General features: G+C 36.8%; 1 protein-coding gene across 1 annotated transcript in view; it reads right to left on the reverse strand.

Annotated features, from left to right (window-relative positions):
* Positions 1-20,974, reverse strand: part of adgrv1 (adhesion G protein-coupled receptor V1) — a 198,323-nt gene that overhangs the window by 94,993 nt on the left and 82,356 nt on the right. Inside the window, exons 51-69 of the mRNA XM_031893453.1 lie at positions 20,269-20,491; positions 19,871-20,075; positions 18,586-18,732; positions 17,183-17,438; positions 16,853-17,055; positions 15,982-16,158; positions 14,849-15,031; positions 12,456-12,635; positions 10,670-10,834; positions 9,513-9,630; positions 8,137-8,260; positions 7,550-7,688; positions 6,771-6,956; positions 5,027-5,259; positions 3,418-3,566; positions 2,794-2,995; positions 1,767-1,986; positions 1,030-1,269; positions 407-556 (exon numbers count right to left, since the gene is read on the reverse strand). Coding sequence (XP_031749313.1) covers positions 407-556; positions 1,030-1,269; positions 1,767-1,986; positions 2,794-2,995; positions 3,418-3,566; positions 5,027-5,259; positions 6,771-6,956; positions 7,550-7,688; positions 8,137-8,260; positions 9,513-9,630; positions 10,670-10,834; positions 12,456-12,635; positions 14,849-15,031; positions 15,982-16,158; positions 16,853-17,055; positions 17,183-17,438; positions 18,586-18,732; positions 19,871-20,075; positions 20,269-20,491 — 3,500 coding nt within the window. The remainder of the gene's footprint in view (positions 1-406; positions 557-1,029; positions 1,270-1,766; positions 1,987-2,793; positions 2,996-3,417; positions 3,567-5,026; positions 5,260-6,770; positions 6,957-7,549; positions 7,689-8,136; positions 8,261-9,512; positions 9,631-10,669; positions 10,835-12,455; positions 12,636-14,848; positions 15,032-15,981; positions 16,159-16,852; positions 17,056-17,182; positions 17,439-18,585; positions 18,733-19,870; positions 20,076-20,268; positions 20,492-20,974) is intronic.

The raw sequence follows: 20,974 nt of genomic DNA on the forward strand, positions 1-20,974 counted from the left end.
AGGCCTGAATTCCTCAGGAGTGAATCATTTGTCATGCTTTGTCATGACATGGGACTGGTTATCTCTATTTCAAGAATTAAAGCGGCTGGGGTTGGGGTACTTTTATGCTATAGGAGAAGCTGACCCCTGGTCCGGGCAGCCTGTCTCCCACGTCACTCTTTGCAACCACAGGGTCTGCTACTAGTTACACCACTGCCTGTATCATATTCCAGTAAGGTACACACAAACAGCTACATAGTGAGATGGCACATCATTACACTTTCATATTTTACTTTACTTTTCCTTTCTAAATAGGTTTGCCATCGTTGGCTTAGAGAATATATCACTGTAATGACAAAATAATTATATTTTCTAATAATATTTAACATAAAATCATTTAGGGAGAAAGAGTTAAAAAACACATTACCGTTAGGTTTCCCATTGTTCCCTGGACCCGATTTAAAGGAAATGTTATATTTAAAGGACCTTCAGCCGCTCCAGGCTCTGTATAATTTTTCAGCAAAAGAGATTTCGGTGCAAACTGAATTATTCCATTTGGGTCGCCAAATTTCTTTATCTGAAATTAAAAAAAAAATAATAATGTTCATAAAGCCTTGAAAAAGGCCCCAAGCAGGAGCTGAAGCATTGGTGAAATTTATGGAATAAAGCACTTTGAGAAACACAGATATTTGGAGTGCGGACCACTTTCCCCAAGCAGTGGCTGAGAAGCAACATGTTGCACACCAACTCCTTTCATGTGGCTCCCAGGGGTATTAAAGCAGGTGTTCATTTTTAAAGTTTTGGAGGCATAAAGACCTTGTATACTGCCAAACAGAGCCTTTTGTAGGCTGCCAGTTCATACTGGGGCTACCAAATAGCCAATGTTATGCCTTATTGGTCATCCCCTAGGAACTTTTTTCATGCCAACTCTTTTTATATTTAAATGTTGTTTACAGGTAAAAAGGTTGGGGACCCCTGCTCTAGTAGAACAATGGAGTATAATCATTGTCATTAGAACTGTAGGTATGTAATATTAATAAATGTACTGACTGTCAGCGTGACATTTCCAGCTTTGCGATCAATCACAGCATCTCCGCTTCCAACACTCAATATAATGATAAATTTCTCTTCCACCTCTATTTCTCCATGGGGCAGAATCGTCAGGCTGATAGTTTTTATTCCTCCTTCCCCATCATTAAAATGCACAGATCCATTCAAAGGTTCACTGAAGTCATCATTATTAGCTTTGATGGTTTCCTTGGAATTAGGCCCCAGTATTTTCCACAAAATCTAAAATCCCCAGTGAAAGACAAATACAAAATGAAATATATTTTTTACTACAAATATGTTTCAATACCATCTCAAACTGGTTCTATATTAATATATATATAGGTACGGGATCCATTATCTGATAACTCATTATCCAGAAAGCTCCAAACTACGGGAAGGCCATCTCCCATAGACTCCATTTAAATCAAATAATTAAAATTTTTAAAAATGATTCCTTTTTCTATGTAATAAAAAAACAGTACCTTGTACTTGATCCCAAATAAGATATAATTATTTTTTATTGGGGGTAAATCAATCCTATTGTGTTTATTAACTGTTTAGATATTTTTTTAGTGGACTGGATTATGGAGATCCAAATTATGGACCCCCTTATCGAGAAACCCCCAGACCACAAGCATTTTGGATAACAGGTCCCATATCCTAACATTGTTAGAGTTAACAGTGCATATGAATAAGGTTCAGTTTTCAAATCATCAAGAATTACATATGTACAATACCTGAGATGCTCCTAAGGTACCACCTGTCCTCTCCAAAGCAAGCAGCAAACTGAGCGAAACATTGGGGTTAGGGAGAGTGATCTGACTTTCATTAAGAAATCTCACAGCTCCACTGAGCGAGTCACTTTTAGCAATGGTTACTGTAGACACAAGGTGACGGCCCAAAATTGCACCCCCACTTGCTGCCACAAGCCGTATCTCAAATTGCTCTGCAAGTTCACTGTGAATAAAAGAAAAGCAGATTTTCTAAAAAAATAAATCAGTTTTAAAGGCAACAAAAGAGAAAGGTATATCTGACTTCAGATGAATATCATATTTCTATTTCATGTTGTAACTATGATATCTAAGACAAAATTACAAAAGTGCAGATGAGGATGATTGCATCGAGATTCATTACAACATAGACTGAAGCCTTAATTGTAGGAGTTTTCCTAGGCAATAATTCAGCAATTTTTCACTCTGAGAGTTTGTAGAGCCATTGAAATTAATGAGTAGAATACAAATTTGGTGCATTCAAGTTTTTTTTTTTCATGTTTTTATTCAGTGCAGTTCTCTTGCTGTATGTCTACCTTGGAGGCAAAGGGACTATATAAGGATAGAAAGTGTTGGTATATATGAGTGGTACTACCCTTAAAGCTAGTAATACATAAGTTGGTCACCAAGCTATCCAATTTTTAGGCCCTAGGACAGTCAATCAGACCTTGCCTTACATGTGGGCAATTGATTGGCCTTGATTATATGGGAACTATAAGGAATATAAAACCCTCATTATGCTGCAGGTACCAATATAGGGGAAGATGTCATAAGTGCATCCAGGAGAAATTAATATCCACATGAAAAAATGTGAAAATACAGATATATCAACAATTTTTTTGATGCAGGCAAAATTTTTTTGTCACGCAGTGAATTTGTCACATGCAAAATGCGGAAATTCGTCTCGAATTCATGCTTGCCAAATTATTTTACCCATCACTATATATATATATATATTTCCCTAAACACACTTGTTATTAGAACAATTAAATACCTTTCCTCATCATCGGTAATGGAGATGTTGATTAAACTCAGTTGCTGTCCATGTTGAAATGTAACTGAAGTATTATGAACTGTGTAGTCAATGCCATTGGCCAGTGCAGAAATGCCACGTGACACAAATTCAGCAGTCACATATCCATATGTTCCATACAGTCTCATCACGGGAATGGAAAGTGTTCCCACGTCTTCTTCCACTAGCAAAACAATGTGTGAAAACAAAGTTATTTACAGCAAAACAAAAAACAACAACATTTTTTGCTCCCATTAAGACTGATCTTATTTGCATCGTATGAATGGCAGCTGTGGCTTTACATTTGATTTATTTACCTTTCTAATATCTTTTATTTAATATTAAACATCACATACATTTATTGTGTACACAAAGCATTCCATCATTCCTTTCTCCTAATTTTTATCTTAAACGTTAAATGAATATGTAACTATTTTATCCTTTTCTTTGGTAAAAAATAATAAACACACAAACATATAGATATATACATATAGATAATAATATCTACATGCCACACATGTCACCGTAAAGCACAAAATAATTTTTTTTCAAATACAATATATATATAGTTTTAAATAAAATGCAAGGCATGTAAGCACATAGTACCTTGGACATCAACAAAATCTGGGTCAAACTGAATAACACCCTCTGCATTATCATTTTTTTGAATGATGATTCTAGCCAATGAATTGTTTCCTATTATAGGTGGTTGATCTAGTTGAAGTCCATTTTCTCTAATAGTATGATCATAATCCCTAGAAAAAGTAATATCAATAAAAATATGTCATTAAATGCAAAACTTTCCAAATTAAAATAAAGGATAAAAAGTTACATAAAAAGCAGACTGTGCCTTTTCTTTTATCTATTTTTATCTTTTATCTATATTTATGTATTTTGACTGTCCAAGAAAACATCTAAACCCTTGAAACCTCACCACTCTCACAGTGAAGAATTATCAAAGATTTTCAGAATTTTTATGTTTAGAGTTTTAGTGTTACCTTTAACAGTGGTAGTTTGGACCCCTTATCTGATAAAATGGATGGAGATATAAGAGAATATGCCTGGTTTTCAGTAATTAAGCCCTCACTGCAAAAATATCTAGGTAAGAAAATAAGTGTTCACTAAAAAATTGCAGCCTAGCTTCAGGCTTACAGGTGTATCTTGAAGAGCAAATAGGTATTTTGTACAAATCATTCCCTAACTGGTCCTCAACCTGGATCCCCCTGCAACTGCAACAACCATTAGGGGAGGAGAAGCCTCACAGTATGAGAACCACTAACATAGAAGGGCCTGCTCTTCTTCCAGTTTAAATAGACGGCCTTCAGTCATATCTGGGTGAAAAAATATAATCTGCTAATTGTCTATAATGCTCTCAAAAATACTTGAAAAAAGCAAGTATGTCCCCATGCAAGAACTACTTCTACAAAGCGATCAAACCAAGGTTTCAGTCAACTTAATTGAGTGCCTCTGCACTTTTTCCAGCTCATAAATATTATTCATATGTATATCTGGCCCCCCAAAATACACTGAATTCTCAGGGTGAGGTCTTTACCATGGATTTATAAAGAGGCACAAATATGCTTTCATCCCTTGAGTTAATGGCACTTTGTATACAAGAAATGATTTATTAGCTTTAGCAGACACTGACTGACACTGCCTAGAGCTGCAAAGTCTGTCATCCAAAAAAAGCAAAATACTTCCTAATTAAAGTGCAATTCCATTTAGATAATAACTAACATTCATGCTGTTTTTGTCCAAAGGAATAATCTTGTATCCTACATCGAATCTATTCTGTTGTTTTTTTACGTCAGCACTAAAAAAATATTTCTACAAAGAAACAGATTTATTCAAATTAATATTAGTTTAATTTTCATGTCTTTTCCTACCACTAAACTCACTTTTTAAAAAGAGCAAATGTCTCCTTATTTATTAGAAAATATGATTATAAAAAGAACAAATGAAAAAAGAGCGTCACAAAATCATCATTTAGTCTGGATTTTTCATGTGGAAAAAAAATGTGAACATTAATAAATCTGCCCAATAGTGTAATATATGTCTATGTACACACCTTATGGACAGCCTCACATTCCAACACAACTGCCTTGTAGCTGCCCCATTGCACAGTAATAACAGTCAGATTAATTAAAAAAAATAGAATCCAGGGAAATTCTTTTAGAAATCAACACATTTCACACACAAAAATCACACTTTATACCTTCCTAAAAGTTTCACTTCCTGTATAACAACAAAAAAATCCTCAGGACCTTCAGGAAGAATATCATTATGTATTTTAATGGACACATGCTTTATAGTTTCATTTGGGTTGAATACAAGCTGTCCCATAGTGTGAGCATAATCCAGATCACTTAATGCTGATCCATTCTCTGTTTGATATTTCAGCAGCACAGTTCCAAATATGCCACCAGAACGAACAACAGTAACATTAGCCTGTTAATGAAAAAAAACAAAAAGCATTGAATTAAAGATAGATCCAGAGTTAAGCATGAAAAAAACACGAAAAACATCTGCCTATAAAAAAAGAATTGCCTATAAACAAACTCAGATTTATAAGTAAAATCTAAGATTTGAAATCAATAAAGTTAAAAAAACAACAAAAAAAAATCAATTTCCCTCTTCCCCTTTTAGAGAATGATGTGTTTCCAATGAAATGTATTCAAAGCAAATAATATACCAACAACATCCTTTAGAAGACTGTTTGCAGTGCTCTAGGCATCTTACCACACCATGGAGATGGTGAACTTAGTATCTTTCATACGATGCACCATATCCAAGCAAAATCCTGAAGGAGCTTTTGTTATTTGCCCTTTGCAAAATGAAACACCAAGGGGCTGATTTACTAAGACACGAATTCGAATCCAAATTGGAAAAATTCCTATTGGAAAACGAACATTTTGCGTCTTTTTCGTACTTTTTGCGATTTTTTCGGCGCCTTTACGACTTTTCGGAAATTGTCGCGACTTTTTCATTACCAATACGATTTTCGCAAAAAAACGCGAGTTTTTCGTAGCCATTACGATTCGCTCGTATCTTGTCGTATTGAGCGCTCGTAAGCGGCGGGCGAAACTTTCAGACTTAGCAAGATTTTGGAAGCCTCCCATAGGACTCAATGGCACTCTGCAGCTCCAACCTGGCCCAAGAAAAGTCACCATACTGAAGCTTGAATGAATCCGAACGCTACGAAAAAATCGCAACATTTTGCGCAACTTTCGGAATGGCTACGAAAAAGGCGCGACTTTTCGCGCAAGTTTTAACGCTACGAAAAAATCGCCATATTTTACGCAACATTCAGATGGCAACGAAAAAGTCGCGATAATTTTCCGAAAAATCGCCAAATACCGATCATTACGAAAAAAACGCAATCGGACGCATTCGGCCAGTTCGTGAGTAAGTAAATGGGCCCCCAAGAGTTGTACCGGTTTATATATGGATTGCTGGAAGTACTTGCTGGCACTGTATAATATATGGATGGGAAGTGGGCAGGAAGGATTTATAATTTTTAAAACCTAGGCTCTGTATGAATATGCTCACCATTCCTTCTTTCTTGATATCTTGATATACAACACACAAGAGTTCCGTTACTCTATTTGATAGCATACATTGGGCATTACACAAGTGCAGGAGCACCCCAAACGATTATTGGATAACAGACTAAATTAGTATATTAGTATATTAATTATTGTACAACATTGTTACTGTTTTTGCTCATTCCAATAACTTTAATGGGTTTGGCTCAAGAAAAAAATGTCCTTTGATTTTAATGTAATTGAAGTGAGAAAAAACTTGAGAAAAAATGCCCATTGACAATTTGAAAACACCCATTGACTTTTTGCCTTTTTGTGAATTTTTCCACAGTTTCCTGACAAAATAGCATAGTGCAATTTGGTGCTTCAAAGAAAGTCCCACCATGGTCTTGTGTTAAAAAATAGTCACAGCCTTACCCAGTTTTCATCTTCTGATATTTGCAGAAGTGTCTGTAAAAACTGAAAGTTTCCATAAGGAAGGTCACTGGAAGCCATAGTTATGTTTGCAGATCTGCTAGATTCATTAATGGTTGCTCCTTCACTGACTTTATTCAGCTGAAACCGATAGTAGCTTTTCTCCTCAGGAGAATTATCATCCATGGCCTAGAAAATAAATAAATAAAGAAAAATAAAGAAAAGTAACTCAAACAAATTATATGGACTAATGCAAAACACAAGTCCCCAAAGTGCTGGTTTAAAACTGCATCTGTTTTTGTGTAGTATGGATAGTTTTCTGAATTGGGAGTAAAGCAGAGTTCATCCAGGTGGGTAAAAATATTTGCTGCTTGAGCAGAATGGATGTTTGGTGCAACACAGAAATGCAAAACCATAGCTTAAGTACAAGATAGAGAAATACAAATGTAGGAGAACAAAGCTTAGAGAGAAGACTATCTCCCAAAAGGTTCATAATAATATTGGGTTGAAATCAGTATTTTATTTAGCAGTATTTTAAAGACAGAGTGGTGTTTTAAAACAAATATTGCTTGGAATATGGAAAGATGAGGAGAATCACAGAATAAGAGAAGAGTACCTTCACACAGGTTAATTGCTTTAGCATTTATTCAAACCACAGCACACAACATGTTTCGGGCTGTATCATGCCCTTTCTCAAGTGGAAAGATGAGGAGAAGTATTGCTACTAGCCCTACAAATAACATATTCTATTTATATAACTTCAGACGGCTTGTGACACTTACCTGAATAATAACAACAGCAGCAGATTGCCTGTCTCTCATTATCAGCGAGCCTGTCACTTCCAGAAATTCATTTTGATATGCTGGAGTAATATTCCAATATACTGTGATCTCACCAAAGATTCCGGGCCCACGAACAAGACTACAGAGACAATGGGCCACATTCAGTGCCATAAAAAAAAAACTTTATTTAATGGTCTATCACATTAAAAAAAACTTTGGGGTGAGATTAAATTTGAGGAGAGAAAACTTGTTTCTAATCCAGGACAGTTTTTTCGCATAGACTTCAATATAGCTATCATGTGATAAACAATGAGATCATTTATTCTCATTGAACTGCATCTGTCTCTATAGGAAAAGCTGGAATTGAATTAGTCTTTCTTTTTAAAGCTTCCAAATATAAATGTAAGAATGGAATGAAAATATAAACACTACCATATAGAGCATTTATTTTTACCCGATGAAATAGTGAAAATATTTTGCCAATACAAGCTGCAGGCTACAATGATACAATGATATAAATACAGTATATATATTTCTTAAAATCCAACACTACTAAACTATTATTTTCATTAAGGAGAAAAACATACCTGATGTAGGCGGTACCATTATAATTTCCAAGGGGTTCGCCAATGATGATATTTCTTGATGATGGTGCAATTCCAACCACTCCAGATGCCCCAGTATCACCAGTTATAACAACAAAAGCAGTTCCTAGAATGCAACATGACAATAGCTCAAACATCCTGATTTAATTTGAAGAGTGTTTACATTTATGGGAAAGCTAAATATAAACTAATCATTGTAAACAGCAAGCAAAATCCTCATTCATCCAACTCAGAGTCTCCTGGCCTTATATATCAGAATGTTAACTGTATCTGATGAGTGAATGTGACCTCCACTAGAGGCATGTAATGTGTAACTGAGATCAGCATTTACGTTATACTGTCAGCTGCTTTCCTGTCTTCTTATGAGCGGGAATGTAATAACGTTGCTAACAGAGAAAAATGTGCAATGTGGATATTAATTCTTTTGTGCAAAAAAATTTTTCCTTTGTAAAAATGTAAAGAGAAAATATATCCCCCTTTTTGACATATGTAGAAAATGTGCATAAACACTATCTGATACCTGATTCCACAGATTAAAAGGAAACCCCAAAAGTGTTCTAAAGTTCCCTACACAGTAATGCAATCCCTCCCCATCACAGTAGTACAACCCCCCCCCCCCTCACTATGTTACTTTTGAAGTGATGGATTTTGGGAAATTGCTCTCCTTTTCATAGTGGGTGCTGCACAAATTTTCTGCAAAGCAGAGTGACTTTAAGTGCTGAGAAATTGCTTGTATGGGTTATCATGGTTTTCTTTCAGTCTGTGAAATCAGTATGTTTGTGTAGAAAATAAAATACATTTATATTTATTTCTAGAAGTTCAGATAGTGTTTATGTACCTTTTCTACATAAGCCCATTTGAATGAGATTGTGTTAAAAATTGGGGTATATTTTCCCTTTAATATTGCAAACCCATAAAAGTATTTACTGGCCAATCAGCCTGTGGGAAAAAGAGACCACAAATATAGTCTTCTCTACAGTGAAACATAGGGGGGCATCTATATTGACCTGAACTCACTAGCAAGAAATATAGCTCAGCCTTACCCCACCATGGTACCTCTCCAGCTAATACTGATCTAAATCGCTAAATAGTCTGCAACATATCTAACTTAGTAAAGTATGTATATGTGTGTGGGAGAGGAGATTCTTTCCAGCAATGGCAGCTACAGAAATAGACAATGCTGATTATTTACTGAGAATTGTCTCTATGTGTGTTATACCAGAGGCAGTTCTCAGTATAGTATATAGCAGTGTATATTCTAGCTTTTAGTAGCCGTGACAAGTAGCTGCTACTAAGTAGCTCCATGTGTCTTTACCCTTACAAAGAACAAAGATTGTAGACTGGCTACTGCTACTTACCATCTACCGGAGATATCACTGAATAGTCTCCGGAAACAAGCTGGATTGTGTATGTTTCCTCTCCTTCCAGCAGATTGTCTTGAATTGCTTGCAAAGTAAAGGATTTTCTTGTATCACTCTTTTAAAGGAAAAATACACAGAAACAATCATTTTTGCAAAAGCAATATAAAATAATTTGTTACAATGTACATTGCTAAGAACAAAAACAATATAACAAGCAAATTCATGAGAAAGGCATATCCTAATTTCTTCCATTAACAATAAGGAAGGCAAGGTGGATATTGTGGTGATCCTTGTTTAAATATTGCTACTCTTTAAGTAATTTTCATGAAACAACTGTAACATTTTTAAATACAGGGGGTTAACACAGAAATATAATAACAGAGAGCTTTCCTTTGTCTTCAAAATACATTAAATACATCCCATAGTACCTTTTGCAATTAAAGTTTACACTTTGCCTCACCAATGTAATCCTTTAGTAGTATCCAATTATTCCCACAAATGTGCTGCACAGTACATAGAGCTGGAAAAAAAATGATTAAATAGCCGCCAACATAAAATAGGGGTAATTTACCACAACCCTGGAAGCAGAGGTCCAGATTTGCCCATAAATGCTCATGATTGAGCACAGCACTGTGCAGTCTGGCATGTCCCATGATGGATGGGAAAGGGGTACCCATATGTGCTTTCCCCCACCCGCATCTCTTGAATACAGCATTATCAGAATGCAGGTAGTGCTGTATATTCATGGAGAAAGCACAGGTCCTGTTCTAAACCTGCACCTGTGGGTACTATCTTCAGAGCAGGTGCAAAGTGTGAAAACATGGCAGCTCATGCCTATTTCCTGCACTTTGCACCAGGCCCTGTCAATGGTAGGTGACCCTTAATGTCTCCTAATGGATCAGTAAATGCAGAACTGCACAACTATTAGTGGGGTCAGGATATATTGCATCATGGTATGGTATTGCCCCAGTTTAACCAAGGCTCCATGGAATTTTTATATTTTACTGACATCATTATAATAAAGAATACCAATATGCGCTGTATCGTTTATTCTTACATGATAATACTGGCCAATCCAGAGTAAGGATGGGCCATCCTAACAGAGCTGCCTGAGCTACTGGATAAACAGAAACAAGGAAAACAGAATGCCACACCTCATTGAAGATCAGAGTGCCATTTAATGGTCTGAGATCATACTGTGCAGCTTCCTCAAGGACCCAGATAATTTTCACTGCACCACGGCCCCCGGGACTCCGTGCCACTGTTAAAGTCACTTCTCCATTAAGGTCCCCCGTGTATTTAGCTTCACTAACTCTTACCTTGATAAGAAGAGATTTGGAAAAAATTAGTAGAGTATTGGAGCAGAGTATTATAATTAGATAAGCAAAAATTGACAATACAATAATTAATTCAAATGAATGAATAAATACAGTATAATATGGTATACTGTAAATGCATACATTATTTTTCAATTATTTACTGGACTATTTAAAGTAAAAAGGATATAAAAATATAATAACTCAGAAACCCCTTCAAGACAGTAGAAGTAAATATTTATTCTTCCTTATATTACATATAACTAATAACATTTCAGGGCTGTACAGATTGGTGAGAGAACAGCCTCTGTGCCTGCAGTGCTCAACCTAAGGGCTCATTTACATCCGCAAGTGCAGCTGCAGTCCCTACAATTTCCTCACAGTCATTTGTGCATAAAACCACTTTTATTAAAGGCACTTCAGTCAAAATGCGCTCCTTTTACTTCCTCTCCTCGCTCTCGTTGCCACTCAGTCCTTCCTGTCTTCTGTTCTGAATCAGGTGCTGCTGTGCCTATTGATGCGACTGCCACCTACTGACCAGGCAGGTTTCCAGTATTCCCTTTGCACACCTTGTCCATAGGCACAGCACACTTGCACCTAAAGAATCAGGTGCAGGCACCACAAGCACCGTAAATGACCCGAGCCAGACTTCTGTGAAAATGCATCTGCAGTTACAGTAATTTTGTCTAAACAGGCCCAACTGTGGCAGGTGCAGCACAACTGTGCCAAGCACATTGCCTCCTTGAGATGGTAATGATGCTGGAATTCTGGGGAAAAAAAAACACTGTGTTGTGGGGAAAATTTTTTACTTATGAATGTTACATGGTTCATGGTTACAGGGCCAGAACTAGGGGTAGGCAGAAGAGGTACATGCCTAGGGTGCAATGCTATGCGGGCGCTAGGCACTTACCTCATCTGTTGGCTACCCCTAGTCAGGACCCTTATACCCCCACTGGCAGCTCTTGGATGACCACTTGTCCCGCCTCCACCATTTTGTCAGCGTACATGCACACACGGGAGTGTGTGTGCAGGGAAGGGGTGGGGTGACTGCCCCGGTTCCTGGGGGCAGCACTGCATGGTTACAGTTATTGTGTTCTTATCTCACCAAATCACTTTTGTTACATATTTTATTAAACCACAGACTGGACTTTAAAGTTAAAGATGTATGTTTGGTCTTTGTAAAATGCAGTGTAGTAAATGTACCCTAGTGGGAAGCAGGCTGCTGCTCCATAAAAATAACTCCCAAGTTCAGGAGACCCAATAATACAAGGAAGAATGGCTGGAGTAGGTGCCATTTTGCTGGGCAGTGTTTGAATGACAAATTAGTTCCAGAAAGACTGCTGCTTCCGGGGGACTGCTTCATTTTGGCGGGGTAGGAAGGCCTCACTGGGAAGAATATTGGTACCCTCCTCTTTGTACTGGTGGCCTCACTTAGAGCCACAGTGTTTACAGTGTCCTAAGGCCATCATCTATGGGTTGTTATTTTTCTACACATTATTCCTGCCTATATACTGTATCTAAATTGCATGCTACATTAATATTCACATATTTAATTGGCAAGAAAAAATACTTGTGAGGAAAAAATGAGAACAAACAAAGATAATAAACTTAAACTTAGGCTTACAGTTTTTTCTTCGAAGCCAAATACTCCGATTGGGGAATCATTTGGTGGAATGTTAACCAAAACGGTAGTTTCATTTCCAAACTTGGCACCATTTGTCAGATTTTTCAGCACAACAGTAAATGCCTCTGAGAATTCAACAAAGGTATCATCTACTATAAAAATTTGTATAACTCCTGATCCCTGCAAGAAAAACATATCTATTAGACATTCAAAACTAAAGTTAAAGAAATGCATTTTTACAGCAGTCTGTCTTTCACTGTGGACATTAAGCTGGTGAGATGGGGAAAGATGTTTAGATCATGGGTGCTTCGTGCTGCTCTGCCAGTCATATGCATTATATATTAGATGATTATAAACATTTTCAGAATGCCCAGCTTTATAGTATCTAACCTTTCTTTTTTTTACAAAATATCTATATCATTACATTCACAGATTTTATCGATGTGTAACTATTCATTGAAGCTTCTAATCATATTGTCCTTGACTATAGGAGGCAAAAAGTAGATGTTTCCCAACTGTGGTTGGTTCAAATAGGAGTCATTGACCCAAAATACGATTGTTTTGTATGCAGTAGGAATTACAGCTTAGTTGGGATCAAGTACAAGGCACTGTTTTATTATTACAGAGAAAAAAGAAAATCATTTTAAAAAATCTGAATTATTTGTTTTTAATGGAGCCTTCTTGTAATATGGAAAGTTCTGGATAATGTGTTTCTGGATAACAGATTCCATACCTGTACCTTCGTTCCAAGGATTGTGGCTGCGGCACCACCATATACCAAATGCAGAAGAGTAGTGGCAGCACTCATATATCATTTCCAGCACTTTGCCGTTTATTAAGCCTGAGACTAACTCAGACTAACTCAGACTGACTCAGACTAAGCAGAGGATTCACTTTACAATTCAGTCTGTGGCTTAACAAAAAGGCAAAGTGCCAGAACTTATTTTAGTGCTGTTCCTATTTTTCTATATTTTGTAAATCATCAAAAAAAGAATTTAGTAAGGAAACAGTACTCTGTAAAGTAAACGCTATGGATGTGGCATATAGAGAGCACCCTCTAGTGATCACAAAGGGATATAACAACTGAGAAATAAGTCTAAAAAAAAAAGCCAAAAAACTGCGGAGATCCATGGCAAAAGTTCACCTAGTGAGGAAAAAGGCACATCAAAAAAAGTTGCTGGCATGTAAAAAAATTTGCGGGCACAGTCACTTGCAACAAAAAAGTTGTGTAGTAGTCACATGTCGCAAATTTTCTAAAGAGATTCACTCATCACTACTGACAAACACTAGATTGTGTATTAAAGGAATAGGAAAACCCTGGAGCCATAAGATCCAAATGACCAGTAGCCAGATTACACTGGTTATGTTTAGAGACTGACAGAATCAGATGTAGCTGTGATTGGGTCAGATGGAAAGAGTCATGACATGGAAAGAGCTGCAAAGGAGGAATTGTTCTGGCTATTATGTTAGACATCTGCCCACTCCAGCCTTTTTAGATTACACTTTTGCCTAACTAGCTTTTATTTTGTGCAGTCTATCTATTTTAACTAGTTTCATTTTTACACTGAACTGTTCCTTTAAAGCAGGAGAAAGCTGGGTCAGAGGGCCAGAGAAAGAGAGGGAAGGGATGTCAGGGGAAGAAGCAGTCACTTCTGAGCAGGTAGAAACGTCCCACCCTCCCCTTTTTGTATATTTTGCAAAAATGTCAGGAGTTTTCTTCTTTATGTTCTCAAATTATTTATAAATAACTGAATGTGGATGTTTTCCTGAATGCATTGTTATACTGTGGTTTCTGTATCTTTATACGGTATAAACTTGAGAGTCAGCATTGTATTAATTCATGTTAACTAAGTTTTTTGATCCAGAAATGTGCCCCAAAGGGTCAGTCAAGGAGTCCCCTTGTCAGGTGACACATCCCAGGTTTTGATAGACTGGAGGAAAAATGTAAACTGTGCTCCAGCCTACGAGAACATTGCCCTGCCCCCAAATGCACCATCACTCAGGAAGCTGTTCAACTTCAAGCTGTGCTCAAGACCGACACAGGTTAGTAAGGGGAGAGCTTTGGGTAGGCAGGGGGGTACACCAGTTAGAAAAAAAAGTGGCACTAGGGTTTAAGTAGGAATAGTAACACTTAAAATTGGAACATGTTACTATCCCTTTAAGCAATTATTGCATTATATTATTCATTCTGACATCTAACTTTTTTGATATACAGACAGTCTGAGATTGGAGGTAATACGGGTCCTACCAATAAAAGCCCTACCACCCAAGAGTAAAGGATAAATCCATATGCAGGTCTCTACCTATTTCGTCCTGAAAGCCAGAGGAAATCTAAAGGATAAACCATTACTTTTCATCATATAAAGAAGAACTTATAGGAAATAGCTATGCACCTGTCCATCAGAAAAGGTGAGGTTACCAGAAGATGGGTAAAAATCTTCTTGACTTGCAGTCATTGGCTTGGCTTCCCAATAAACAGTAACAGGCCCAAATTTCCCAGCACGTCTGATAATGGGAAGAATCAGCACATTGCGTGGAGGTGGAACTTCATAAGCATTCACTGCCCCGTTAATATCCTGCAATGAAAAAGCCTTTGGGTAATATTTTGAGTTCAAGGAAACCATACAACAAGAAAATTCATGGTAAAATATTAAAACAGCAGTAACAGCAGTACATTTACTCATTTGCTACTCTGTGGTATTATGAGAAATGTAGTTAAAATGCAGAATAAATATTACTGGGAATAGTTTACACATTCATGATTTATTTTTTATAGTTTTTGAATTATTTGCCTTTTTCTTCTAACTCTTTGCAGCTTTCAAATAGGGGTCACTGACCCCCGCAGCCAAAATACTTTTGCTTTGTGAAACTGCAGTTTATTTGTTATTGTTACTTTTTAGTATATATTTTTCTATTCAAGTCCTCTATTTATATATCAGTCTTTCAATCAACCACACACAGGTTGCTAAAGTAATTTTGATTCTAGCAACCAAATAACTGCTGAACCTCCAAACGGGGGAGAGCTACAAATAAAAAAATATAGACCTATTGCAAATTGTCTTTAAGACCTTTGGGCTGAGATCAGGAGCAGAGAGACAGAACTGAATATTGTCACCATAGAGGTGGTATTAGAAACCATATCAATTAGTTTGCTATGGGAGGAAGTCTATAGAGAGAATAATAAGGAGACTTAGGAAAGAGCCTTGAGGAAGACCAGAGGAACAACTGAGAGACATAAGGGAGAATATGACACTCTGTTGTAGGGGACAATAAAAGAGCTATTCAACAATAAATCAACTCCTTAAATTTAATGTGAACAACCCCAGCAGATTATGGGCACTTCTCATGGCCAATAGAAGGGCAGCACTACACATGCAAATGCTACAGAACAAAATTTCATAAGGCCTCAGATTTGATGTTCTCTGTACCTGCCCTATTTCAGTGTTTATTCTTGTAGCAAAGATATTAAAGTGGTTTGAAGTCCTACTTAATTTCTCTATCATGAAAAAATGTAATGGAAAGGTACCTTTGATACATTAAACTGAAATACTCCCTTCGGCTCATCATTTTCCAGAATAATAATCTCTGCTATTTCTGTGCCAGGCCTCTTGACAGTCGGTTGCTCTCTGGAGGTTGATGCATTCAAAATTGCAACACTGGTGATATTTAGGAGAAATCCTTCATATAGTTCTGGCAAATCATCCTTAAAGACACATTTATAATATCATCTTATGTTATCAGTTTACTTATAAAGACTGTGATAATGTATGGAAAGATCAATGAGATTTATATTGGCTACTATTCCCAGACAAGTTTTTTTTTTTGACAGATGCCCATTTATTCTGATTAGTTCCATCAAAGCCCAAACTAGAAGAAAATGTATATTCCAGAATAACTGAGAAATCAACTATTTTAAATTTTCTACTAGACTAAAGAGAAAGCATTAAACTAACTCAGGTCAAGCTAAGACTTTATTTGTGACTACCCTGTTGTCAATAAATCAAAGACATGGCACTAAAAACAGACATCAGCATTGACCTATATGAATAATATTTAGTAGTACAATGTATAGCTGCTGGTTGTGGGCGAGGAATATGCACCGTCTCCAACAGACTCCTCCAAGCAATGCTGCTCAATCTATTGCTCATGTGTCATGGCATCAGCAATTTAGAGAGAGAATGCCATAGCTTTACAGTTCTTTCCAATGTTCGTTCATTAAATAACACAATGTGCACCCTGAGACTATAGTGCAGGGTTGCTCTCCTCCCCTTTCTCACAAGCTTTACAGTTCTGGCATACTGTCTACCCCCATATTTTTACTTGAAAGCCCTCATTTATTGGTAAACAGTCTCAAAAATGTTTTTGCCAAAAAGAAAGAACTTCCAGAAAATACTTACAGGTAAAATAGTGATAGGCACTAAAGCAAATGTTTTGTTTTCTCTTATGATTACAATTTCCTCTTTGGTCATGAAATCCTGATTTTTTGTGGCTCGATTGATTGCTGGAAGGGCAAGGTTCGGCACAGACTGCAAATAAACTGCAATGTCTCCGGCAAATCCTTGTTCTCTTACAACTTGCAAAGTAATGATGGTTGAATTTACTGTGTCAGGAAGGAAAACCTACTATAAGTAACAGGTTAATGATGTGCAACAAATAAGCATCAGAACTAAGTTCTGATGTTGACTGATAGGTTATCAAATCATAGAATAAACACACTACAGTACTACCTTCAGGTTCTTCTACTTTTACTTGCAAGGAATTGATATGCCATCCAATCACACCATGAGGAGAGTCATTTGGTAGGATAACCAGTACAGCTTTTGTCCTTAGTGGGTCTAAGGTAGCTCCTCGTGATGGATCCGCTATATTCATCGTCACCACTCTCGTTAGCATAACGGTGACAGTCTCTGTGAGCTCAGCTATGTTGTCTGCTATAACTGTAACAGTGATTGTAGTCAGAGCTTGGCCATTAGAAAATGTAACCTGTACAAAGGAAGTGAAGCAGACAAAGGTAAAGTTAACTTAACTGTCACTATTTCCAAACCAGCTTAAGAAATCAGTCAATCAGTTCACACATGTAATGTCTCTTGGGGAAATCTATTTGCACCCCATGATGCCAGACCAATTTGGAAGAACTATGTTACAGAAAAAAAGGTCCAATATTTCCATTAGTAATGTGTGGGAATATTTACTAGTAATTTATACACAGTGCCACAAGGGACCTATTGATAAAAGTGTGAAATACTGTTACATTACATTTTCTCTAATCAATTGTAATGAATGTATTAAAAGTTTTATGTGAAACAGAATTAAGCACTTTCAGACCTTATTCACAAAGACTTAAACAATTTTTTAATTTAAGAGTTTAAAGGGAACATTTCCCTGCAGTTAGTTACATAGTTACATAGGGTTGAGAAAAGACCAGAGTCCATCAAGTTCAACCCATCCAAGTAAACCCAGCACCCACAACTTATACTTACCAATCTATACACTCACATACATAAACTATATATACAACCACTAACATCTCTAGGAAGGGCATTCCACAACCTCACTGCCCTCACAGTGAAAACCCCTACGCTGCTTCAAATGAAAGTTACGTTCCTCTAATTTAAAGGGGGGGCCTCTGGTGCGTTGATCGCTTTTATGGGAAAAATAAACACCCCCCATCTGCCTATAATCCTCTCTAATGTAGTTGAGCTACAAATCCCATTCATTAAAGGTATGTACACTGACAGATGCAGGCTGTTGCAGGAACCTGGTTTGGAGGTTGCACCAGTGTTTCCACAGCAACCTGCATCGCCACAGTGCAGTTGTGCCGAAACAATTGGGGACACACAATGTGCTGTGGAGGTGAATGGCACCTTATATATGAAGCAGCAATACTGTACAGTGTATTAGAGAAAATACACAAACATATAAGATGCATTTATAATATAGATACATGGAAAGTGTAATTACTAGTCAATCTGGTTTTACGTATTTATGACAGTTATAGCCACATTTTGCAGTATAGCTGTCTGCCTGTCTGATGTCAGCAAATAATTTAACATGGAAGATTTGTATATTATCTTATCTTAAAATGTCAGAAATGATCAGATGCCTATACAGTACTAGTGAGAACACATACCACTCCAGATGAAGGCGATATATCAGAAATACTGCCATTGGCAAACCACTCCACTGCAACACGACCATAATTTCCGTACAGGCGTTCAATGGTGAAGCTGACCAAATTATCCTGCTCCATCTCTTCTGCTTGTTTTATTAAAGAGCTCTACCAGTAAAAAATTAACACTAATGAGATTATTGGTTTTCTAGTCTATTTTACCAAAGGGAAAAAAATCAAAATTTGGTAAAATTTCTTCAACATTTTTTACTTTTCTCTTACTGTTTGGCAAATTCATTCACTTTCACATAGGTGTTGACTGCAAGAGTTTATCATGGCAAGTTTTTTTTATGCTTTTTGCCTGGGTCTAATGCTTTATTTTTCAATTTGCAACAGTTTTGTTTTTGGTTATAAAGGTTTTTAACAGCTCAGGCCTGGTGAAAAAATTTTGTTTGGAAAAATGCTTTAGCAGATTGGGGTAAAATATTTGTCTTAATGGATGTTAACAGTTTAAGATTTTTTTTCTTTATTTTGTATATATTATATAAAAACATTAGAAACTCAGTCCTTTTTGTCATTGGAATGGAATTTGTTTAAGAATTTGGAAGATATTCCAGGAACTTAGATAAAATGTTTAAAAAATGACTTTATAAAGATCATGTGATTCACTATTTGTACTTTGAAGAGCTACCCCGGGCCACCATCAGGGGGGAACAGGGGGTACTTAATTCAGGGGCCCATGGCAGAGAGGGCAACAAAATGGAAACGTGTGACTTGAGGATCACAAAAGGGGCAGGGCTTGTGGGGGGGAAAGCATTATGATTGGGTGGCATGACTAGGGTGTGGCCATGAATATAAAAGCCATTTTTTTCATTGAGGCTCCATTTAACTTGTTAACAGATGGCACTTATCAGGTGTCCCCAAGTGGTTAGAGGATAAAAATTGGGCCCCCCTAGGGAGAAAGCCATGGTAACTTAGTATTATGGGGCCCTGGCGCTAACATTGGGATGCAACTCAAAGATAGCTGGGTGCCCACAGACTGGACAATCCTGTCCTTTATCCTTACACATTTTCGTTATAGGTTCTTATTATACTTACAAAATGTCACCTTTTTAAAATACTATTGTTATAATTGAGCACTTGTGACTTCAAACATGTTGATAACAATTATAATGATAAAATAACAGTATTTGCCAGATTAAAGTATTGATATTATCCATGTATAATAAAAATGACAACAACACATAATGATATCTTAATAAAACATGTACATATGGCAAAATAGAATCATTTTATAGACTTTTACCTGAGCAAAACCAATAACTCCATGTGCATCATCATTTGTTGGAATAATAATCCTTACATAGCTGTTAGCACCAATTTCAGCTCCACCTTTGGGATTCTTTAACCGGATAGTGAATGATTCATCTTCCTCTGGAATCAAATCATCCAGGATACTGATAGCTATAACAGCTTCCCTCTCTCCAGGCTCAAACTTCAGCTCACCTGAACTAGCAGAAAGGCAAGCACAGCACAACTTTAATACAGTCAACATGGAAATACACAGAGGATGTAAAAACCAAATGCCAGATTAACTACAGATCAATCTGCTCAAACCATTTAAGAAAAATATGTCTAATCAAATTAAATATATGGTATTTGTAAGTTATAAATATTTAGTATTGAACAAAAAGGTTTAAGTACCTGGGTATGAAGTCAGACTGATTGGAGATGGAAGTCAGTTCAAAGATCTGAGAGCTGAGATCTCCTGCCTGTGCAATTATTGTTTTAGTGGCATTCATAGACCTCACTATGGCAGAAGTTAGATGTTTGGAGGCTGGAGCAAGCAGTACCAGGGAAAACTGATTCCATCCGGAGTTTAAGGAGTACAGTGCCGAGGCATTCTCACCAGAAACTAAAAAGTGAACTGAAAATACACAAATTCATCAGCAGCATTAATATATTATATTGTTTAGCAGACTGACTATTCCTGTAAAGGTAACTGTCAGGAATCAATAAGGAATATTATTGTTTGCCACTAGCATTCAATTGATGATACATAGTTACACAGTTCCATCAAGTTTAAGCCCTATGTCTGCCCTCTCTGTATTACTGGCCATACAAGGTCTCCTGGACCTCTCATGTAGTCCCTGATTACTTAAAAGATACATAATATTAAACATTATTGACTGCACAATACAACATAAAAGCAAAAATATACAGTATATTTGTATGTAAACTAACAACTTATTTCAGTATTCTCCCTTGTATGTATTATGCTGTCTTTAGCAGTCACAGAATTCCTCAATTCCCTGCTACTTCAAACAAGGTTGATATAAGAATCTCTAAATAGCTGAGCTTCTTTTCACCTTTAGTAAAGTGCATCCTCAGTATGTATACAGTCAGTGGT

The sequence above is a fragment of the Xenopus tropicalis genome, chromosome 1 (assembly GCF_000004195.4).
Source record: "Xenopus tropicalis strain Nigerian chromosome 1, UCB_Xtro_10.0, whole genome shotgun sequence".
NCBI lineage: Eukaryota > Metazoa > Chordata > Amphibia > Anura > Pipidae > Xenopus > Xenopus tropicalis.